The sequence below is a fragment of the Bacillus rossius genome, chromosome 18 (assembly GCF_032445375.1).
Source record: "Bacillus rossius redtenbacheri isolate Brsri chromosome 18, Brsri_v3, whole genome shotgun sequence".
Lineage (NCBI taxonomy): Eukaryota > Metazoa > Arthropoda > Insecta > Phasmatodea > Bacillidae > Bacillus > Bacillus rossius.
This window is the reverse complement of record NC_086345.1, coordinates 17,191,824-17,216,691: the sequence shown is the minus strand read 5'-3', so window position 1 is coordinate 17,216,691 and position 24,868 is coordinate 17,191,824. Positions and strand designations below refer to the sequence as shown.

Sequence of the window (24,868 nt, the reverse complement as noted above, 5' to 3'; positions counted from 1 at the left end):
GGAATAATGTTTTGCAAATGACTTTAACTAATGGAGGTAACAAAGACAATACAAAGCATATCTGCCCGGGTAAGAATCCAAACCCAGTAATACTGCGAACAGTATTTTGTGATGATACAGTTGTTTTTGTGTGAATGTACAAATTTACGTAATTTTACGTGAATATTTCTGTTCCAATTACAAAAAAAAATTAATGTGCATTGCTCTTGATATGCCTTTGATTGCCCTGAGCCAACTGTAAACGAGAAGAAACGGTATGCCAATAGCGTAATCTTGTTAACGACCAATGAGTAGAGACCTGCAAAATTCGCTGTTTCGATGGCCTTCAGGATAGACTGCACGTACCCCTGTACACTCGGGCAAATAACGCAAGTTCATTGGCTGCCGACTTGTAAGTCATCTCAGCTGGTTTGTCTGTGGTTCGATCCTTCTTTGGTTGAGGGTTTATAACTGGTTGAGATTCGTCCAGATGAACAGTAAGCCAATAGCAAAAATTATCTAAGAGGTATATGTGTTTTATGAATTCTAGCCTATCAACGAATGAATCCGCGAATTTTGCAGGTCTCTACCAATGAGCAAGAGAGAAGGACTTGTTTAGGTAAAGACAAGTAGAGTCTACCATAGATCGAAATAAAAACCCACGAAATGATCGCGGCTTGTAGTTAGTAGTTGATCTTCGACGGGACGGAGTCAGACACCATTTTCGTGATGTTTCGTGTGTTGTTGCAACATGACGAGACCTAGTAAGTGACTTTCCAGCCACGTCGCAGCACCCTTTCTGTCGACCTTCCGACGATCACTAACACCTTTGAATATATATACTGTATAGAAGTCGCCAGCCCAGGTTAAAATTTCTAATACGGTTTTGAGGTAGTTGGTTAATTCACCGCCGCAATCGCCACCGTATCTAGGGGCATCGACTTGTGGTGGTCCCTAGCGGACAAGTGTCTAACTCTTCAAACACCCCTTCCCCCTCCTGTTGAACGACGTTGAGCTGCAGTGAATGATGGATGAGGGGTGCGGGGAATGACAGCGGGCGACAGTGCTGCGCTCTAACGTGTAAATAACAACTAAGACGATACGGAGCGTTACGGCAGCGCACTGCAGCGGTGTAGTTCCCAAGCCGCTCATCATACGATTCTGAAAAATGTAGAGTAAATCCTATCCACTCGCGACTTCTATACAGTATATAATATATATATATATATATATATATTCAAAGCTAACATGCGACCTCATGACCACGTGTGCGCGTGTACATGGGTAGTTCGTACGTTGAACCCAAATTTGTTTCGGCCCCTGAAGGACAAGTTCAAACAACGGGGACGCACCACAACGCCGAAATACATTAACGCCGAAAAAATGTCATTGCAGGACTACCACAGAGGTTAGGTTAGGTAAGGTTAGGTTAGGTTAGGCTAGGTTAGGCTAGCCTAGGTTAGGTTAGGTTTATGGTATTTCGTCGTTACTGTATTCATTCAGTTGTTTTTCATTTCGCTCCTGTGCCTCCCCCCCCCCTCCCTCCCCGCAGAAACATTTTTCGGTGTTACTGTATCTCGGCGTTGTGATACACAACAGTTTTCTAGCTGTCGGCGTTGCGGTCAATTTGGCATTCGGCGTTATGGTATTCGGCGATATTGTACGTTCGGCGTTGTGGTAAAGACCCTCAAACAACCAAGCATGGATGATAAGGCCCATAAATTACTTGCAGACCTACCAACTGTACCATCCTAGCACATTTCCCGCCAAACATATAATTTTTTTTTGTGGTTTGATTTCACTTTTTTGGGCGAGTCAGGATAGTTTTTGTTGGTTTCATCAGTTTTTATATCTTAAAAGTAATTTTTTCCCCTTCACGAATCTTGTCTGTCATAACGTCAATTAATTATGTTTTAACAATCATACTTAATATATCGTGTACTTCGAATCATGTTCATCGCTTCGACACTGCTGCTGTCTGTCGTCGCGGACTGGAAACGTTATCAGCTTTAGTTCACGCGAAAGAAGTTCGTGAGCCTCAGTGTGTGTGTGCGCGTTAGCGCAACGTTTAAATGAATGTTCCTTGGATCATTCTTGGGCTGTGTGATAGGGGATCAAAGAGCAGAATGTTGCAACCGGCTGAAAGTGCGTCTCAGGCCGAAGTTTATATACATACGCCTTTATCACGCCGTGTTTCAACCGCGCATCGCGTGGTAGCAAAGGGGATTGGCCAGCCACGGCAGCGATCGATGCCATGACTAACTCCCTTATCTGAAGTAGCTTGGCTTCTGGGTTTTAGCCGCGTTCTTTATCGAATAAATTCACCACCGACGTATCGGTCTACGTTGCAGTCAGTCGCCATCATCAGGGAGCAGTTACCTACTGAGTAGGTAAGAGTAGGGCCGTGCTTGCAAATAACCCTAAACTACCTTAAATTACTAAAAAGAACACATACATGTAACCAAAAACAAAACAAAAAATTCAAATACAAAACTAAAATTTGAAAAACTGGTGTCAAATTAAAACTGAAATATATTTACACCTGAAGCGCTACATTTATGAGGAACCGGGTACATCAGTGCCTCTCCTGGTCGTAGCTCGTTTTCTTCTGTGCTTTTCCCAAGAGATTAATTTGAGAACCAATTTCCAAGAATTACGAGGACTGTTTTTTTTTCTAACCGCGATTGGCTATTATAAAAATTACACAACAAAATAATTTTACTAGCAAACTTTCTGCATATTCGTCTAAACGATCGAGGCATTTGTCATATCGTGACAAGCTTCTCGATGCTGAACAGCAGGTAACTGCTCCCTGATGATGGCAAACTGCAATGTCGACGGAAACGTCGGTGGTGAATTATTCGCCAAGGACACAGCTACAACACAGAAGCCAAGCTACTTCAGACAATTGGCCGTGGAAAGCCTGCGAACGTTATTGTTGCTGTTCGTTTGACGGGGAACTTTCAATATCAGGGGTCGGTCGGTGTAAGTTTGGCAGCATTTGATCGCGTAAAACCTGCAACGTCTGCCGCGCGTACGTACCGCCGGTTTTTTTTTTGGGAAACACCCTTGGGGTCTAGGAGAAAGGCTGGTGGCGGGGGACGCACCACAACGCCGAAATGCCAAATTGCCCACAACGCCGACAGCTAGAAAACTGCTGTGTACCACAACGCCGAATTACCACAACGCCGAAATACACTAACGCCGAAAAATGTCATTGCAGGACTGCAACAAAGGTTTGGTTAGGTTAGACTAGGTTAGGTTAGACTAGGTTAGGTTAAGCTAGGTTAAGTTAGGTTAGGTTATATTACGCTAGGTTAGGTAAGGTTAGGTTTGATTGTGGTATTTCGGCGTTAAGGTACATTTAAGAAACACACACAAATTCATTCAGTTGTTATTTCGGCGTTGTGGTACACAGCAGTTTTTTATCTGTCGGCGTTGTGGTCAATTTAACATTCGGCGTTATGGTATTTCTGCGTTGTGGTAACGACCCTTGGTGGCGCTGCCGGGGGGGAAATGGACATGAGGGTTAGGTTGGACACCCCTGCAGCCTCCTCGTCAGATGTGTGGGGGGGGGGGGTGGTTGCGGGGGTGGACACAGCGGCCCGTCCTAGGGGGCTCGTTCAGGCCGCGACAGCTGACCAGACCGGGCTACTGATGGCGATAAATGTGCTGCGCCCGAGCAGGCGGGAGAAACTTATCCCCCTCTCTCTCCTCCCTCCACCCCAACCGGGGCATTTCCCCTCCTCTTCAACCTCTACTCCCCCTCCTCCACCTCCCCTCCTGCCAGGTGGTAGCCGCCCCCTTCAAACCCCCTCTCCTCCCCCCCAAGCTGCACGGGGTCCATCCACAGCATCCGTCGCAGGTCTCGGTCGCGTCCGCAGGGAACGAACGAACGAACTAACTCCGCAAATTTCCAAGTAAATTTTCTTTTAGGTTTCTGACAACTGGATTAAGGGCGGGTAGTATCCCAAGTTATTTATATATATATATATATATATATATATATATCGATGGCTTAGAATGAAAACCTCGTATCTCAATTTGTGGACGAAAAATACGTTTTTTTAATGTCATAATTAGCAGGAATGACTTTACATTAACATGAAAACACCCTCTTCAGGCATCCAAAATATTTTATTAGTAATCACATAAAAGAATTGTACAACCATTAATTGAGGGGGGGGGGGGCGAAAGAAACCGTTATTTGTCTCTGCTGTAAAATTTGCATTTTATGAGATACAAGGTTTTCATTCTAGGCCATCGATATATAAATTCGTGCTTTATCTAAAAAAAAAAAAAAAAAAAAAAAAAAAGATGGCTGATCCGGCAGTGGAATCTAGCGGCGAACGCTGAAACTACTTGTGCTCCGCGTCGAGAAATTCAGTGTAGAAAAACACGCGTGTAAAAATTATTTAATTTAGTATAATAATCGAGAATTTTATTTAATTAATAAAGTAATAATGATCCCAAAAAAAGTCCAGGTGTTTTTTATTATTATTTATTAAATGATAATGTAATAATTTATACATACGCGGAACAAAACCTTACTTATACGATGCACTCGAATAAATTTAAAAACATCATTCCTATCACTAATATTTAAAATAAATATTTTTATTTTATTTTATACGGACTAGTATTCGACATCAATCACTAAAGTAGGCCTATATGATTTAAAAAGTACATATATAATTTTAAATTGTGTGTAGCAACCCCCCCCCCCTTTTTCCCTTCTTTTTTCATTCTGTCAGTTTTGGTCGCATGCTGCGTGCGTATCGTGAAAATTCACTCCCATCATTTTTTTTTTTTAATTTTTCCATGACGCGCCCAAAGAAGCATTATATATAGAGACTGGAAAAATTCGCACTTTCAGTGACCTCTAGGATAGACTTCGCAATCCCCTACATAAGCAGGCAAATTACACCTGCCGGTTGGCTATCGACCCGTGAGACATGTCAACTGAGATGCTTGTGATTTGATACTTGTATGAAGGTTTTTTTTTTTTCATCGGCTCAATGTCCTTCAGCTAAACTGTGAGCCAATCACAGAAGCAATTTAAAGGTATAGTTGTTTGTATTCTGGTATATCACGAAATGAATTCGCGAATTTTTCCGGTCTCTAAGCATTGGCGTAGCTGTGTTCATAAAGTTGGGGGGAACAAATAATGATTTTGATGTCATGTAAACCCATTCCCCTCTTATTAAGGCGGGGGGGTCCGGGGGTCCTCCACCGGAAAATTTTGATTTTTAAAAGTGCAAAATAGCACTTATTAAGCAGTTTTTGTATCTAACCATCGTATACATCGATGTTAAAATTATTCTTGTTTCCTTAAGATAAAATTTGATGAGTGAAGAAATTACAAATAAAGTTGGGCAGAATAATATTATAAAATAAAAATATCACGGTCTAGAAAGTTGGGGGGGGGGGGCAGTCCCCTCCACCCAAAAAGTTCAGGGGGACACGTCCCCCCTGTCCCCCCCGGTTCCTACGCCCCTGTCTCTAAGCATTGACTTCAAAATTTGACGGTGTAAGATGATTGGCGGGACATTCAAGCGCGCGTGCCACCGCTAGGGGGTTGAATAAAAAAAAAAAAGCTACCCCTAGCCGATGTGTGCTCAAGATCAGTTGGCGCGCGACGGACACGCGCAACCCTTTTTCTAACCTCCCTGCGAGGTGCCTCACCCTCCTGTCCTTTCTTTGATTTATATATATATTGTTTTCCTTTCTTTCTTCCTTCTCTCTGTCCCTCTTTTATTCAATCCCGGGCCCGCGAGACGCGGGTAACCCCCTCAGACAGTCAACAACCGGCACGTGGGTCAGGTGATGTCGCTGACGTACCGACAGAGGGTCGACCCCAGGCGCGTGGCTGTCTGACGGTTCCTCGGGGACCCCCCTTCCCCCCTCTACAACCCCCCTTCCCCCCTCTACAACCCCCCTTCCCCCCTCTACAACCCCCCTTCCCCCCTCTACAACCCCCCGTGCCCCCCAGCATGGTAGACTCTTTCCTACTCTGTCCAACTCTTCTTCCGGATCCATCCTTCTGTTTTCCCCGTAACCAACAACCTGCTCGATGTTAACGCATGGAAATTTTTTTTTTTTGCATCCCGCGTGACTATCCGTGTGTCCATGGCAGGTTTTACCCGGGGCCCCCCCCAACTTATCTAGTTTTCAGTCTGGTTTAGTCAGCGAGGGGAGTTGGTCATGGCGCCAATCGCTGCCATGGCTGGCCAATCCCCCCTCCTAGCACACACATGATGCATGCTTAGAGCGTATGGGCTTCGGCCTGAGACGCACTTAGAGTCTCACTCCCTAACTCGGACCCCTCCCCAACACACTTAGTTTTAATTTAGGTTAGGAAAAAAAAAAACTCCGTGACCCGCCGGCGAGGTCGCTAAGGGCGACATCGGCCCGCGCCCCGCACACTCCTTCGCCTCTACGCTGTACATATACACACACATATATATATATATATATATATATATATATATATATATATATATATATATATATAGAAAGTTACACATATTTAGACGCGTTATGGAAATAAAAAAATTTATGACAGTGAATATATATATTTTTTTTCGCAATTGGCGCCCGCAACGCACATTGCCACGAAATTTTCAAAAAGGACGTAAGGAAAAAAAAAGATGCCGGACTGGCGTGATTCATCCGTACATATTGGCTTCGTGAACATCGCAGAATTTACACCGCAATTAGGTGTTAAAAAAAATAAACATTATAATAGTACAACTATCTTTTAATACTTTGCTATAATTTATAGTCATAAAAGGAAATAATGACAAGTTAAAAAAAATTACTTCAGTCTCCTGGCATTGCAGTTTAGACGACCCTTGGTTAAAATTTAAATGAATAAATAGTGCAGCTAAGCTTTCATTATACTGTAGAGACACAACAAATTGTTAGCCTAAATGAATTCAACGCCATGAAAAATACAAATAAAATTTTTTAATGAAATTTTTGTTTTTTAAATCTTAATTGTTGAAACAGCTCAGTGAGTTTAAGATTTTGTTTGTAGGAAGTATTTACAGACTTATCTATGTCGTTTAAGCAAAAAAAAACACACATATACTTAGTGTTATGGTGTGTTTATAAAAAAAAAAATGTCACAGGTTAATGTTTTAGTAATACCATAGAAATATAAATTTAAACGTGTGCACCCAAGTTCATACTCCCTTTTTTTAAAATCATATTTAGTGACTTACTTAAAGACTTTACCACGTGAATTTTTTTCCCAATGTTTTGAAAACTTGTTTTCTTTTTTGTTTCCCTGGATTTTGGGAGAGTAAATTAAAAAAATATGTAGGTATATATTGACGTGGTTTGGTCTCCTTTTAATGAAGTGTTTTCGATCTTGTTTTGTTTCCAGCGGCCGAGCCAATCACGCGGATGGAAAAGGACCCGGACTCCGAACCTCCCCCCCACTCCCCTCTGGTCGGTGAGTGACGCATCGCTATTGGTCGGCCGAGAGGTCCTTGTTTTTTGTGATCCTGACCGTCCCAATCGTACACTGAAGTGGACGATTTATGTTCCAATGATACATGGATAGAGACTGGAAAAATTCGCGGTTTCGATGGCCTTCAGGATAGACTGCACATTCCCCTGAACACTTGGGCAAGTAACGCAAGTTCATTGCTGCCGACTTGTGAGTCGTCTCATCTGGTTTGTCTGTGATACGATCCTTCTTTGGTTGAGGGTTTATGATTGGCTGAGATTCATCCAGATGAACAGTGAGCCAATAGCAAAATCATTATAAAGGTATTTGTATTTGAATACTAGCCTATCGCCGAATGAATCTGCGAATTTTTCCGGTCTCTATACATGGAGTTTATCATACGTTGAATATGTGGGACAGGGTGTAAAATCAACGTTTTTTTTTTTGAAATGGGACATAAATTTTCATGTAAAATCACAGATTTTTTTTAAGGATTCTTACCCGGGCATTAATGCTTCGTGTTCTCCCAGTACCTCCAGTAGCGAAAGTTATTTTTAAACCGTTCCCGGAATATGTTTTCCAGTATTATCTGCGCACATTACTAAGCACTATAAAACAAAATAAATTCCAATGATTGAATATTCGATGATCTTTTTTATGATTTTAAAAATAATATGCTCGAATTAAAGAACAATGAAATATAAAAATTTTACAGATTTTTTTTTGGGTACGAAATACTCTATATTATATCGAATAACTATTTCAAATATACAAAAATAACCATAGACATATGTTGAACAAATTTACAATATATTTGTTGTACTATTACAAATCTACTTATTGGCAACTTGTTTCCAAAGGAATCTTAAGTAAAAGTCCAGAAAATGTTTTATTTTTCTGTGTAGACATCATGTTCTATGGCTATGAAAAAAAAATTTCTTATTATTTTAATGTATTGTAAGTGTATTTGCGACGTAAGAACACATGAACTTCCTCGTTACCGGGGTTAGATGTTACACAATTCTGACGAGTACTCGCTCACATATTTCCCCGCCCCCCTCCCTTTTCACGCTCTCACTGAGTGTCTGAGTTAGACCAAAAGAATATAACGGAAAGATTCTTAATGACGAGCCAAGAGAAGCACAACTGCAAGTGCGTCCTAAATTGCTTAATTAACCTTGAGAACTAACTGTAATCATGATACGTCGTTAATATAAAACCCATTACGCGGCCGGCGCGAAGAACCTAGTAAGAGGGGTTGGAGGGGTGGGGTTAGGGGGGGGGGAGGAAACAAATGCGTAGCGGGACGCGCTATATGCAAGTACAGTCGCCGGCAATTAAACACTGCCGGGCTAATTGCCTGGTGGCGACGGGAGCGGCCAGTAATTTTGTACACTTTCCAGTCCATCGCGCTTAATTTTCCGTCACTTTCTATCTCTCTCTCTCTTTTTTTTACCAATTGGAAGTGATGCAGCAACCATCAAGTGGCTAATAACTCAACTCACGAGCTGTTAATTCCAGGAACGAATTGAAGAACGCCCTCGGTAGAAGACTTAGATTAGCGTGGGTACGATACTACTCAAGGACGAGAGAGAGAAAGAGAGAGAGAGAGAGAGAGAGAGAGAGAGAGAGAGAGAGAGTATTTGTTGGCGGAAGCCTTCTTTTCACAGACGAGAGAGCCAAACGCCCGATCGTGCATCTTCGGTTTTTTTTTGTTCATTGTAACTCATAATAACTAGAGACCGGAAAAATTCGCGGGTTCAATGACCTTTAGGATAAACTCCAATATCCTTTACACACTCGGGCAAATGCCAACTGTTCATTGGCTGCTGACTTGTGAGTCGTCGCGACTGGGTGGCCTGTGATTCGACACTTCTACGAGTGAGGGTCTCTAATTGGCCCTCAGTCCTCCAGATTAACAGTGGACCAATGGCAGAAGCAGCACTAAGGTATAATTATTTGAATTTTAGCATGGCACGTAATGAACCCGCGAATTTTTCAGGTCCCTACAATGGTCAATTAGGTTAGGTTAGCTACATTGTAAATACTTTAAAACATTGTGGACGGTTGATTTGGTTAGGTTAGCTACATTAAAGATACTGTGAAATCATGTAAACGGTTTCCTAGCCCTGGATAGCTACATATTAAAAATTTATTTGCTAAGCAACCATACAATTATTTTACAGTATTTTTAATGTAGCTATACTTACCTAATATAACCAACCGTCCACAATGTTTTAAAGTATTTATAATGTAGCTAACCTATCCTAATCAACCGCAAAATTTAATGCCACACCGGTTTATACAATGAGATAGACCGGGGGGGGGGGGGGTTTGCAGCGAGCATGAACTTCGTGGAACTTCGGGTGTGGCTCTCTCGTCTGTGAAATGAAGGCTTCCCATTTGTTGGACCCGGCTCATCCCCATTCGTTGAAAACTGCGGCTGCGTTCAGCGCCCCTAGCGGAAGCGCGCGAAAACAATAATTCAAGTCAGGTGGTAAAAAAAACAACGCTAGAAATGAAACATCACAACTTCAACAATTCACTTAAAATAAAAAAATTAAAAAATAAGGTGTTTTATAATTGTTTATTTTTACCGAACGTTCACAATAATTGTGACATGTGGCGATGAAAAAACCTGCAGAGAGACTTAAACAGTGTGTCTGGCACTCTACTTTATTCGTTCGTTATTTCCCCCCTGTCTCCCTCTCAGCCGTCATGCTGTGCACTTCTCACCGTTGCACTTTCCGTTACGCCATGATGAATAATCGCCCGCACTTGCCCTACCCACTATTAAACAGTTTCAATTCAAACAAAATGGGCTGTGGCTGTGTTTTGGACACGGCCGTGTGTTGTACGTGAATACGTGTACGTAACAGGCAATATTTTCTATACAAAATATAAAATACCTGCGCTATTTTTTTTTATATTTTAACACCATGTATATCTACTGTAACTATTTTACACTAATGTTTTATATTTTGCAATCGATAGATTTTGACGAGAGCTGACGATTGAAACCCAAACGAACGTCGTAGCTTCTCCGAGTCAAAAGTTATACTAAATGTAAACCTCGAAACGCAGCCAATATGACCTCAAAATGGCGGCGCTTCCCCCTCCAAAGAGCGCGATGCGTCATGGTCCTCACATAGCGTAACGAATTCCTTGATCCTTTAGCTATCCGGTGGTGTAATTAAATATTGGATGGAGATGATAGATATGTAGCTGCAACACCAAACTGTATCCCCCCGATTTTGTTACCATTCGTTTTTTGAATTGCCTCCCGCTATGGAAGAAATTTTAAAGACTTATTCACGTCACAAAAAAATACCCGCAACGTGTGCGGAATACAAAGGTGTTACAGATATATTTCTGTTACAAAAATAGTATATTTAAAACCGACTTCACCGCCGCTTTCAGAGCTCATAGCTGGGCGTGCGGAATAACATCGCCTTCAAACCACGGTGGTGAGAAACAAGGGGTTTCCACGTCTGCATACGTAACGTGACGAGTGTGAGAAACCAATTTTGACGTGACAACGTCTAATAAATCGATGTACGCCGGCTGCACGCACGAAAAAGTTTCCCGTAACGCACATTGTCCCGTTACGATGTGTCCCGTTACGCTCATTGTACGCTTTGCGCCGCATCTATCTCTCTTCCACTCGATTGGAACAAACCATCGATTTGACTTTTTCGAGGCACATTAAACTTGAAACACTCCCATTCGTTTCCTACTTTTCCTATCATCGTCCTATCCTTAACAGAATAACACAGATTGGAAGAAGTTAAATAGCAAACATGTATAAAAGTTATAGTTAAAATAATCTCTTCGTTAAAGTAATAAACACATTTTAATTAATTAAATTGTAGATTTCATTTCACTCCTTCTTTGTATCCATACAAAATAGTGATAATTCAATAAAAATGATTCAATTTTATTCATAAAAGTGTGCAATCATTTCATCAATGTTTTGTTATGACGTTGTCACGTTCAACTATCGCCCGTAAACCGACTTTACAGAGATAAAAAAAATTGTATTCTTCCAGCTAATTGTTGCGCCATATTGGTTAGACGCGGCTGAAATGTGTGTAGTTTTTCGCATTGAAGAAACACACTGCGCCTGAATCGACAGTTGTATACTACTTACTTGCGTTCGCCCTGGAATATTCCGGCGGCACACTTCTTTCCGGGAGAGAAGAGCTCGCCTGCGTGACAGATGGACTCCATGCTCCCCCCCCCCCTCCCTTCACACTAGCGGCGCGGGCGGGGAAAAATCTGAATATGTTTTCGGCGGGTCTTCCAGGGGGTGTTACTCGGTTTGAGGTGGGGAGGGGGTTGGGTAGAGGGTAGATCTCCCTTTGTGCGGCTTGGGCGGGGGTGGTTTTGCCTATTCAGGTCTCGTCCGCGGGAGCACCCCCCCCCCCCCCTTCTACTGTCGACCCCACCCGGACCCTCCATCATCGCGAGAGAATACGTGCAAAGTCCGACTGACCGTTTGAAAAAAAAAAAAGCCGCTTTTGGGAGTGGGAAAAAAAAGGGGGGGGGGGGGGCGTACGATTGGCTAGTGTGTTTCGCGGTCAACTCCCGTCTGGTCATTTCTCCCCTTGGTTTCGAATGTTGTCGAGAGGAGGAAGAAAAATTTAACAGGGAATTACAGGAGGAAAAAAAAAAGATGCCTTATGGCTCTCCGCGGCCGCAAAGGGGGGCGGGGGGGGGGGGGGGGGGAGATTTGAACGAGAATTTTCTGGAGCTCATAAAACGGGAAATATAAATAATAATTAGGGACTGGAAAAATTGGCGGGTTCAATGACATCCAGGCTAGACTCCACGATCTTGTGCACATTCGGGCAAACGTCGCCTGTTCATTGGCTGCTGACTTGTGAGGCGTCTCAATTGGGAGACTCGTGATTCGATACTGCTTTGACTGAGGGTCTAAAATTGGCCCACAGTCCTCCAGGTTAACAGCGAACCAATGGAAGAAGTTGCATAAAAATACAATTATTTGCATTCTAGCATATCGCGAAATGAATTCGCGAATTTTTCCGGTCTCTAATCATAATCGATAAAAAAGATTGAAGTTTTTTTTCTCAGATTAAATCCATACACTTGTAATTACATCCAATTATTTTCTAGTGTATATCGCTGTTCTATTTTGAAACGTTCTGGGAGACTCAAACGGAAAATTAAACGTCCCGCAGGTAAACGACACAAACGATTACGTTCGTTTGTTCTCCGAAGTTGGCGTGGTGATGAAGGGTTGGTGGGAGTAGGTAATGAACGAACGTACGAATGGATTAAGTATTCAGATTAATGTATGAATAATTGAATAAGTGGATGAACGGTTGAATGGTTGCGACGGACGGACGGATAGCTGACTTGATGGATGAGTACGCGGCTGAAGAACGGGAAAATGAGTGAATGAATATACGATAGAATTGATGGACGGCGAATCAAAAATGATTAATTCTAATTTATTGCAGAACATGCGTTTGCTGGCACAAACATTAAACATCATTATGAAGAATAAAGGGAATAATACAATTACTTAATATTTTGTATTGAATACTGCAAATGATAATTATTATAAATTTCAAAGCAAAAAAAATCACGTGTATATACACGCAAAGAAATTAGTGCACTGACGTATCGAGACGTATGATTTTCGAGAAGTAATTTTATTTAAATACTTCCCATCTTGTTTGAATTGAACCAAAATAGAACATAGTTTACCTTTGGCTTTGTGAACTTTTGTTTCTCGCCATTCCCACAGGTGTGCAGCACCGTGGTTGTTACTCATTTCCGTTCCCTGACTTCCGACGCATTTACAGAATTACTCCCACCAAATGCCGAAAACGCGATGGTATTACTAGATGACGGAAAAATTCGCGGGTTCAATGACCTCCAGGATAGACTCCAATATCCTTTACACACTCGGGCAAATGCCAACTGTTCATTGGCTGCTGACTTGTGAGTCGTCTCGACTGGGTGTGGCCTGTGATTCGACACTTCTATGAGTGAGGGTCTCTAATTGGCCCTCAGTCCTCCAGATTAACAGTGAACCAATGACAGAAGCAGCACTAATGTATAATTATTTGAATTTTAGCATAGCACGTAATGAACCCGCTAATTTTTCAGGTCTCTAGCTATTACGCATAAAATAAATAATAACAATGGCTAGTGAGAACAAGCCTTTAAACACATGGGAAACAGACGAGGTGAGACGGAGCAGAGACTCTGTGTTTCTCTTCGAGTGATCCATTTTTTTTGACGTGACGTCTAATAAATCGATGAACGCCGGCTGCACGCACGAAAAAGTGTCCCGTTACGCACATTGTCCCGTTACGCTCATAGTACGCTTGCGCCGCATCTATCTCTCTTCCACTCGATTGGAACAACCATCCATTTGACTTTTTCGAGGCACATTAAACTTGAAACACTCCCATTCGTTTCCTACTTTTCCTATCATCGTCCTATCCTTAGCAGAATAACACACATTGGAAGAAGTTAAATAGCAAACATGTATAAATCTCTTCGTTAAAGTAATAAACATATTTGAATTAATGAGTGCAAATAAAAGTAAAATTTTAAATGAAATTGTAGATTTAATTTCACTCCTTCTTTGTATTCATACAAAATAGTGTTAATTCAATAAAAATGATTCAATTTTATTCAAAAAAGTATGCAATCATTTCATCAATGTTTTGTTACGACGTTGTCACGTTAAACTATCGTCCGTAAACCGACTTTACAGACAACGATTTTTCTTTTCTTTTCAGCCAACGGGGTATCGAACCCAGGACGCTTTGTTTTGGTGGAGAAGGGCAAGAAAGGTTCGACCACTCGACTGCTGTGTCTTCCACCAACACCCACTATGAGAAGGGGTTGGCTACTTGAGGGGGGGAGGGGGTTTAGACGCGGCGTAGGAGATGAGAAGGATGAAAGCAGTTTCGAACCGACTGACCACAGTCCAAATACACCGCTCTCTTTCTCTCTCTCTCTCTCTCTCTCTCTCTCTCTCTTCCTCCTCCATTTCCATGCCCATAGTTTTCCCTAAGGTGAAACGAAGGGGAGGAAAGGGGAAGTGGTAGGAGTTGCGAGAAAAGCAGCGATGAATACTCAATCAGGCCGTTTCTTATTTTACATACCTACCCCACCAATACCACGCCAATGGCCGGCGGACCAGCTTTGCGATGCGTCGATATATCGATCACAATGCGATTTATTTTTCAACTATTGCAGACGTTTGTATTTTGAGAAGAAGGAGGAAAAAAATAAAATACACAAGCCCCATCTACGAAACAACGATACAACGTATGCAGAGATGTGTGTGACAGCGTCGTTATTTATTTATCGCGTGTTTTTTTTCTTTTTCATAGAAGTTTGTTGCGTGTGAGCTGGTAATTATGTTTTATTGGAGGTTACTGATGCTAGCATTGCAATATTGCAAAAAAATTTTATTTATTTATTTTTTAATTTCATCACTTTCAAAGACGAGGTGGACTGCAGGTGGATTGCACGGCCATTCTTATAGTAAACGATGTTGCCTATATATATATATTTTTATTTTAGCAGAACAGAAATGGTGTATTGCGCTGACGTTTCACTCTGCTTCGCACTAGGCATCTTCAGGATTGAGAAATCACCCGCCAGGTTTAAGGTGGCGGGGCTCTATATAAATAGTGTCTTCGTAACTCAAGCTAAGATAATTTCATAGGCCATCTAACCACGGTGATGAATTAGAAAAGAAATAAAAAACAACATTCAACAAAAACTGTAGTTTTCGGGCGGTAGGCATTTTTTTTTTTTTTTTTTTTTCAAAAAATTTATCTTCCCGCTCTGCACTATATTATTAGACACTGTGACTAAGCACTCTTAAATAAACCCTCTATTGATTACAATTCAAGATAAAATCAACGATGATAAACATTTTTGTGGGAGTGGGTATACTTAAGATTTAAAATAAAAATTGAACAAAAACACAATTTGATCACTAATAGGAACAGCTGGAGTGTTTATCGTTAACACGTCACGTGACCATGTCGATGACTACTTACATGAATTTATTCCCTATCCAAATCTTCCCATATAAGTTTTCACTTCAAAAACACAACTGAGCGAGCCTTTCAATTAAACACCAGATATGTGTAGATTTTTAGCCTCAGTAACGAGCAAATTCACGTGTTCTCACATACACTTACAATACGAAACTCGGGACAATGAAAATTTAACGTAGAATTCTTCAAAATAGCGTCGAACGAGACGAATGCATGCTCAGGTTGCATTTTCAACTTCATTTCTTGACGTGAATCACGACTAGTTTACGCTAACGCAGCTAGAATTCGCTGCCGGAGCAGTTATACGTAGAGACCTGAAAAATTCGCGGGTACGTTACGTGCTATGCTAAAATTCAAATAATTATACCTTAGTGCTGCTTCTGCCATTGGTCCACTGTTAATCTGGAGGACTGAGGGCCAATTAGAGACCCTCACTCATAGAAGTGTCGAATTACAGACCACCCAGTCGCAACGACTCACAAGTCAGCAGCCAATGAACAGTTGGCATTTGCCCGAGTGTGTAAAGGATATTGGAGTCTATCCTAAAGGTCATTGAACCCACGAATTTTTCCGGTCTCTAGTTATACGTAAACTATCGGATCATTCGGTTTTTATGAAGCGAAGTTTTAAACTATGTATTAAAATCGGCCCCTATAAAGCGAAAATATATTATATATATTAGGTATATATATATATATATATATATATTTCTGTTCCATTAAAAAAACAGGGTATTATACGATTTAATATGGTGTTTGAAAATAATAGTGGCCACCTGCGAAAAGTAGTATCGTCTGTGAAGACATGTGTCCAGTATTTCAATATTATTTTTTTGGAATGACAACAACTGTAAAGGAACTATCGATAAACTTTATTTTATGTAACAAATTTGTAAACCTCTGATGTTCGATAACAAATTGTCGAACTAATATTTTGCAAATAATACCTGTTCCCAAGGTCTCTCTCTTCCTTAACTTCGGGCATCGATGATAACAAAAATAAAGTAAGACCTGGAGCGTTTTTGCACAGACTACGAGCGACCTTCGCGTTTTGAAAGCCGCCGAGAAAAATTGACTTCGTCCATATTTCACGGCAGGAGTAACGAATAATATGAACTTCGTGTCAGATATTTCAAGTCGATCTTGTTTCGCTTTTATCGGTGCCGGAAAACGAGTGGGGCGCGTAAGAGGGTGGGAGGGCGAATATTATTCAGATATTCAAATGTGGGAGTATCTCAGGTGGTGGTGAAATTTTGGCCGCTTTTCCAAGAAAGTGAGGAATATATGTATGTCTATATACACATATATATATTCGGGAGAGAGCTTTGGCGCTGGACACGACATGAATAGGAATGGACGGGAAGTGGTAGGGAAATGAAAGGTTCCGGCGAAAAAAAAAAATACATATCCAGGCGGGAAATACGACTTCTAGATGCTGATCAGAACATACCATATCGGTCAGTTCGAGCGAATTGGTTTCGTGAATTAATGTTCTATATATACATTTTTTTTACCACAGAAACATTCGTTAGCTGTTAATTTTTTTTATTTTTTATGTGTAAGGTCTTAGCTCTTGGAACAGGGCATTTGGTACGAGTAATTTCGTTAATGGAACGGAAATGTGTAACCACGGTGCTGCCATCTCTGGCAAATGGCGCGTACCAAAAGTTCACAAAGCTCAAGGGCAAATTTACAGTATCAACTATTGAATTCATTTTAATAATATCAGCATAATTTTAATAAAATTGCTCGTCTAAAACCAGGTTCAAATCCGGGGTTTAGTTTTTCGCTTTCATCGGAACCGTTTCATAGTAGTTTAAAGTTCTGTCTGCCAAATATAATGAAACACGTTAGTCGACGTATGTAGCTGCTGCGGCAGCGAATTCTAGCGGCGGGTGCGGAAACTATACGTGTGGTTCGCGTCCAGAAATGTATGTAGTCGAAAACACTATTTTTGCGTACATATTTATCACGTTCCTCATTATTTTGAAGAATTCTACGTTAAATTTCGTGTCCGAGTTTCCTATTATTAGTGCATTTGCAACCAAGGGAACGTGTGAATTTGTTTGTTACCGAGGTTAGATATTTACACATTCCTGGCAAGTAAAATACCCCCCCCCCCCCTTCTCTCTCTCTCTCCCCCCCCCCCCCCCCCGTCCATTACGAGTGTTCGGTAATTGCGGGTCATTAATTTAATGGGTGGAAATAAACACCAAAACAACAATTTTTTTTTTGAGGAACACACATCCGGAATCGCAACGCTGCAAAGTTACAGGTGCGAACAGTAGCCAAGAGATATTTGAATTTCCCGCGCATTAAGCGCCTCTCCATTGGCTGATAGGTCACGCGATGGCAGCGCCGTGACGTTCGAGTGCATCCCCCCCATCCCCCCCCCCCCGGGCATTACCATACCAGCATTTGCCCTGAAAGATTTCGGGGCAAAATAAAAATAATGGAAAACCGAAACCAAGATGGCCGGACTTTATTTTTTTTTGAACCCAGGTCCAATAGGAAGGAATGCAAGGTCAGGGTTAAACCAGTGCCTCCAACCCGAACAACCAAACTACTCAACTATGATATTTTTTTCTTTCAGGGTGCACCTCCCTCACTTTTCTTTTGAAAATAATATATTTGCTACCATACCCTAGCAAATTTGATCCAAGTTATTGCAAAAAAAATAAACATTGTCCTTCAGCTGCTAAAAAATTTACCATTATCGTTATCAACGGTGTTAATATGGCTACTGCGCTGTTCTGCCCACGTGTTTTTATTTTTATATTTTTAAGTGGCTTTAAAAAATATTTTTTAAACAAAAAAAAGCATTAAAGTGTAAATACCAATCCTGCTAATTTACAATCCCGTTTACCAGATTACGAAACGTTTGAAGAGGCAGCCACCAGATAACGGTTCTTTTTTTTTTTTCTCCCAGCCCCCGGTGAATAATCGTGCTAGGGGGAGTCTAGAGATCATCTTTGGGGAGGGGGAGGGCGGATCAACCAGCCCCTTTTCATGCAGGCAAGAAGCACTTCACACACTGTTCAAAATGATGGGCAGAAAGAAGGGGGGGAGGATGTTTAGCCCCCTTCGCCACAACGCCCCCCCCCCCCCCTTTTTTTATTCTTTCCCTCGAACGCTTTTTTATGCCTCCATATTTTTATGCATTCTTGACCAGGAAAATTGAGTAAAACAGCTTTAACAGGACGGGTTGGTTCAAGAACTGCACAAGTCCACACCCGAATTTTATTTTTCTTTATTCCCCTTTTTTTATATATATTTCGACACCCGACAAACCGGAAAAAAAAATGGTTATCTGTAAAGTCTGTTTACGGACGATAGTTTAACGTGACAATCATAACAAAACATTGATGAAACGATTGCATACTTTTATGAATAAAATTTAATCATTTTTATTGAATTATCACTATTTTGTATGGATTCAAAGAAGGAGTGAAATGAAATCTACAATTTAATTGATATTCGCCTATTTTTTTCTCTCTTCCAATTTCAACAGCAAAAGAAACTTCCTATAATGACTGTATTTTACTTCAATCAGACATTATTGCAATCTATTATTGGTGTAATCTTAATTTAGTATCTCTCAACAAGGGGGAAAATATTTATATCCTTTACCAGGAAATATTTCCCACGTGTCTTTTGATTATAAACAAGTGAATACTATAATTAATAATTCATAAAGCATATTTCTTAAAATAATTGGGCATAATTTTTGGCTCAAAATTATATTTTCACCTCCATATAGATGACTTAATCAATAGCTCAAGAAGAACTCATGGTTTAATTAAATACATCACTTTTCACTCTACCAATCCTGATGCCATTCTTATTCAGAATTGTTCTTTAATTATGTATAAAGTAGAATATTCTTCAATAATTTGGAATTCCATCAATTCCTCTGATTCTGTTAAAATTGAATCCATTCAAACTAAAATTGTGAAACTGTTAAGTTTAAAATTCTCCTCTACTCTACAATTTTGTTCCTGTAGCTGATTGTAGACCTCTTCTCGATTCTGTTTTCGTTAAAATCTGTTATAACTCTTTAATTAACTGTAAATACACTCTCGATAACACTGGACTCAAATAAGTTGTTTGATTTTCCTTAGCTAATTGGCTATCATTTAGCTTATACTTTTTTATACAAACATCAAATATTATTGTTTTTAAGGAGTTACTGAATTAATTCTTGTATTTAAAAATGAATTACTCTTTCCTGACACTTAATCGTGTTTTTTTTAAATCCAAGTATTAAGATTGTATCCGTATAATGTTTTTTTATAAACATTTGTATCTTGTTCATCGTGGTGAGTTTCGAGTTCTGTTAACAATTTATAGTGTTTTATAGTATTTATAGTGTTAATAAGTAATTATATTTTTTGTGTCTGTTTATGTTATTGCCTTTATGTTTATTTTTTTGTTTTGGGTTTTTTATTTAAATAAATAAATATATATATTGGCAGGGGACCATAGGGGATCCCCAGTAAAATTTGGATTTGAACTTATATTCAGAGTTTTTGTTTTAATAGTACGTCGTTATGGGTTCACACAACAGATGTCGCGCAGAACATGGTTTCAGTTCCAACTGTAAGAGTCGCCCTGTCTTCGGCCGAGCGTTTTACCGTAGGAATGCCCAAAGTTTGGTTTTTGGGTGTGGAAGGGGTGTTGGGGGGGGGGGGGGGGGGTTGGTGGTTGGAGAATGCAGCGGGTAAAAGAAGTGACTACAAAGTGAATGCAAAAAAAAGGGGTGTTGTTGGTTTGGAGAATAGCATTGGGGAGAACAAAATACCGCCAGAAACGCCACCTCCCCTCCCACTAACAATTCCCTGCTTCATAGATCGCCCCCGTAAGGTCACCCCAACCTTACTCCAGGAATGATGGATGACTCAGGAGGGTGATGCTAAGCGTGTTCAGTATCTCTCTCTCTCTCTCTCTCTCTCTCTCTCTCTCTCTCTCGCGGTGCCACACGCTACAGGTCGAGTCATATTCAAAACACATTTCGGGTACAGCGTTGCCGGTTTTACGGAAAAAAAAAAATTCTTCCCTTGCACCTACACATGAGCTATATGTAGACACTGGAAAAATTCTCGAGTTCAATGAACTTCAGGATAGACTCCGATCCTCCGCCTACTCGGGAAAACGGCGCCCGTTCATTTGGGTGCTGAATTTTGTAGGCGTCTCAAGTGGGTGACTTGTGATTGGATACTTCTTTGATTGATGGTCTCGTAACTGGCCAAGAGTCCTCTACATATTAACAGCGGACCAATGGCAGAAGCAGCGCAAACGGTATAATTATTTGAATTTTAGCATACCACGAAATGGGTCCGCGAATTTTTCCGGTCTCTAGTTATATATGTTCTACTACGGAGTAGGTGTCTTTTATTTTTTCCTATCGTAGTCACTTAGGTACGTGAAGGTTATTCAACATAGCGGGTTTTCTGTTCTGAAGTTAAGACACTCCTGTTCACGGAAGTGTACACAGTAATTTTTTTTTTACTCTTTTAACAATAAAATACTTTTAAACCAGTTTTTTCAAGTTTTTGAAGTTTCGTTTGAAATTTGATGTAAGATTAATACTTTGCTCGTAATAAAATTATTCATCGTATTTGTTTATCACACAATCGTAGGTATATGCGTAATTTTTCTTTTTTGTAAATATGAATGTCTTTGCAACCACCCACATCACTAAATAGCATTTTGATGTGGTTTTCAATCATAAAAAAAGAAACTACAAATTAAAATTAATTAGCAAGGACACGGGCTTATGACGATGTTTGATGACATAAAGGTGGGGGGGGGGGGGGGGTTGTCTGTAAAGTCGGTTTACGGACAATAATTTTACGTGATAACATCATAAGAAAACATTGATGAAAAATTACATACTTTTTAATTCTCAAATATTATTTACAGTTTTTGCAAATTTAAATTGAAATATAATCACGAACAATTAGTTAAAAATCCCGCCTTAACCTGTTTGATGTTATATATGATTTTCTCGCACGGTGGTTGGCCCAGTTCTTGCACGCTCGGCTCAGGCGGAACGTGACAATTTTTCGTGCGTGCAGCCGGCGTTCATCGATTTATAGGACGTTATCACGTCAAAAAAAAACACACACACACACACACACACACACACTTGGCTATTATTGGAAAATGTTTGTGCCCGGGAAACATTAAATTCAGGACATTTGGCAACACCGGGACAGGAACCCGTATGCAGAGAAAGAAGGGTGTGTCTCTCCATTGCTACCCTCCACCCCTATACGCCACCCCCATACCGCCTCCACCCGCCATCATACTGCCATTATTGTTAAATAATGGCATTCAACCCTTCTCTCCCTACCCCCTGGCAGACGCATGACCCAGCGGTGATCACAAGGGTTGAAAAATAAAAAATAAAAAAAACACACACACCCTCTGCCATATCCGATTCCGCCTATCATGCGGGTTTAAATAGCAGCCAATCACGGCGCAGCACGGAATTTATGCGGAGACCGCGACGGCCAATCTGAAGAGTTTAAACCCCCGGCGCAGAACGCGCTACTGGGCCTGAACTTTGGCGGGAAACTATCTTGATATGAGTCAGTTTTAATCTAAACATTGGAACTGTTGATTCTACCAAACAAACATTTGCTCACTGATAAATCAGTGGATTTTTAATGTGGATCTTGATTTTATAATTAATTTTTTTGTTTGAATTCTATAAATAACTCTTAATATTTCTATTATTTGTTGTTTACACATAGTGTTATCATTTTAATAGATGTTTATATAGTGTGATTTTGAGGAATTAAAGCCCTATTTATATTTTTACCCCAGAACGAACCACGACCAAGTCATGTAATGCTGTAGTGAAACGTGAACCGCTTGCCTGTAGAAAACTAAATCAGCCAAATCAGCTGATGTCAAACATGTAAACCCAATGATGAACCTAAACAGGTAAGTATTATGGACGACAATAAAATGACGTCAGCACAGACGAACACATTCAAACTTAGACATCAGGCAGCACAAGAATTCCGCGGAAGGAATTCAGTAATAAAAAAAAATTGGTTGTCTGTAAAGTCGGTTTACGGACGATAGTTTAACGTGACGTCATAACAAAACATTGATGAAATGATTGCATACTTTTATGAATAAAATTGAATCATTTTTATTGAATCATCACTATTTTGTATGGATACAAAAAATGAGTCAAATGAAATCTACAATTTAATTGATAAATTTGCTTTTATTTGCACTCATTAATTCAAATATGTTTATTACACAATAATATTAGTTAAACTCTTTTTCATCGAGTTACTTGACTTACATTTTCAGCCCAAACTTTATTCACTCCAGTATGACGCTCTTCTTGCATAAAAAAAAATCGCAATCAATTTAACTGTTTTCAAAATTACCGTTTAAAGGGGTGTTTCCCGAATTATTTTTATCTATAATTTCATTTGCCAGTGGTTTAAATTGAATAAGTTTTATAACTACTGTAAATGGAACTTTATAAATGGTTTTAATTATACTAAGTGCTAATTAATCGTTTCAAAAACGCCAATTTTTATTGCAATAGCAGCATGAACTGAGAGCATGTAATCGTGTGTTCCACAATTCGTATTTAGACCTCATCTTAAAACTCTTATTTGTATGATATCAATCTTAAATAATTTTTTTTTATGTTTTCATCAAAACCCGTGAAATACTCCTGTTTCATAGTTTTTTAATTTTTTTTCCAATTATAATAAATAATATTAGTACAAATAATAAGGGAGTTATGTCAAAGGTAGCATACAAACCTTTTAATTCAAACCTCTATACTACATATACTGTACGATTACATGTTCTTTTTTCATGCTAGAATTGAAATATACTTATTTGGGGCTTCAAAAATCTTGAAATCATTAAATACACAATTAAAATTGTCGAAAAAATGTAAAAACCGTGGTTTTATTACGAAATTATTTAAAACCACGAGAGAGAAAAAATAAATACGAATTTCAAAAAGCAAAAATTAAATTTTTAAAATTCTTCCCCCCTTAAGGGTAAAATTTCACGTACGTATGTGAAAATAAAGTGATGCGCCTTGCACGTAGTAATTAATATATGGCTGGCACGACAGTACGTTAGGTGAAAACTTGGATGCAAAAAAAATTGGTTGTCTGTAAAGTCGGTTTACGGACGATAGTTTTAACGTGACAACGTCATAACAAAACATTGATGAAATGATTGCATACTTTTATGAATGAAATTGAATCATTTTTATTGAATTATCACTATTTTGTATGGATACAAAGAAGGAGTGAAATGAAATATACAATTTAATTGATACATTTACTTTTCTTTGAACTCATTAATTCAAATATGTTTATTACTTTAACGAAGAGATTATTTTAACTATAACTTGTGTACATGTTTGCTATTTAACTTCTTCCAATCTGTGTTATTCTGTTAAGGATAGAACGATGATAGGAAAAGTAGGAAACGAATGGGAGTGTTTCAAGTTTAATGTGCCTCGAAAAAGTCAAATCGGTGGTTGTTCCAATCGAGTGGAAGAAATATAGATGCGGCGCAAGCGTACAATGAGCGTAACGGGACACAGCGTAACGGGACAATGTGCTTTACGGGACACTTTTTCGTGCGTGCAGCCGACGTTCATCGATTTATTAGACATTGTCACGTCAAAAAACATAAAAGCAGCACAGACTAACACAGTGGCTAACAACGACGAGACAGTTTCAAAAATAACAGTAAATGTAGACAGACAAAAATGTGGACAACGCAGCAAAACATAATTATACTACGGACGATAGCACTGACGAACACAGAAGGTTTCCAATGACAAAACATTTGTGACGTTTCGGGAACTGACATCTGTTTCCTTCATCAGGCACAGCCTGATCGTATGTTCAGCGTTGGGTTTATCGGTTTGATATCAGCTGATTTAGTCTCTTTTTCTATGGACTTATTTATTATTTTAATTGATATTTTTTATTTTGCATTTTATGAATTGTTTCCATGACAAAAAGTGCAAAACTGAAATGGCAAATGTCCAAGAAATTGTATTAAGTCAAAATTACCCATTACATGAATAATTTAAAGAACAAATTTTATAGGAAAGATTTTTTCAGGACACATTTAGGAAAAGTGTAAATATTAATTTAGTGTGTGTGTGTCAAATGAAGTAGGACAGTAATACTCATAATTATTTAATTGCGGTGACGCAAATCCGAAATTTCGGTGGGTGGAGTTCGGGTATTGAAACCACAGGTCCTAGGCTCCACCGTTGTCGAATTAAGAGTGTGTTCACCCCAATTACCGGAATATTAATAGTGTGTTCAACTTATTAACCGAATGCAGAGTGTGTTCACCACTGT

At 39.7% G+C, this 24,868-nt stretch overlaps 1 protein-coding gene across 1 annotated transcript in view; it reads left to right on the top strand.

The window, feature by feature from the left end:
- The window catches only part of LOC134541378 (protein nubbin-like), a 303,008-nt gene that overhangs the window by 256,072 nt on the left and 22,068 nt on the right, over positions 1-24,868 (top strand). Inside the window, exon 5 of the mRNA XM_063384802.1 lies at positions 7,370-7,438. Coding sequence (XP_063240872.1) covers positions 7,370-7,438 — 69 coding nt within the window. The remainder of the gene's footprint in view (positions 1-7,369; positions 7,439-24,868) is intronic.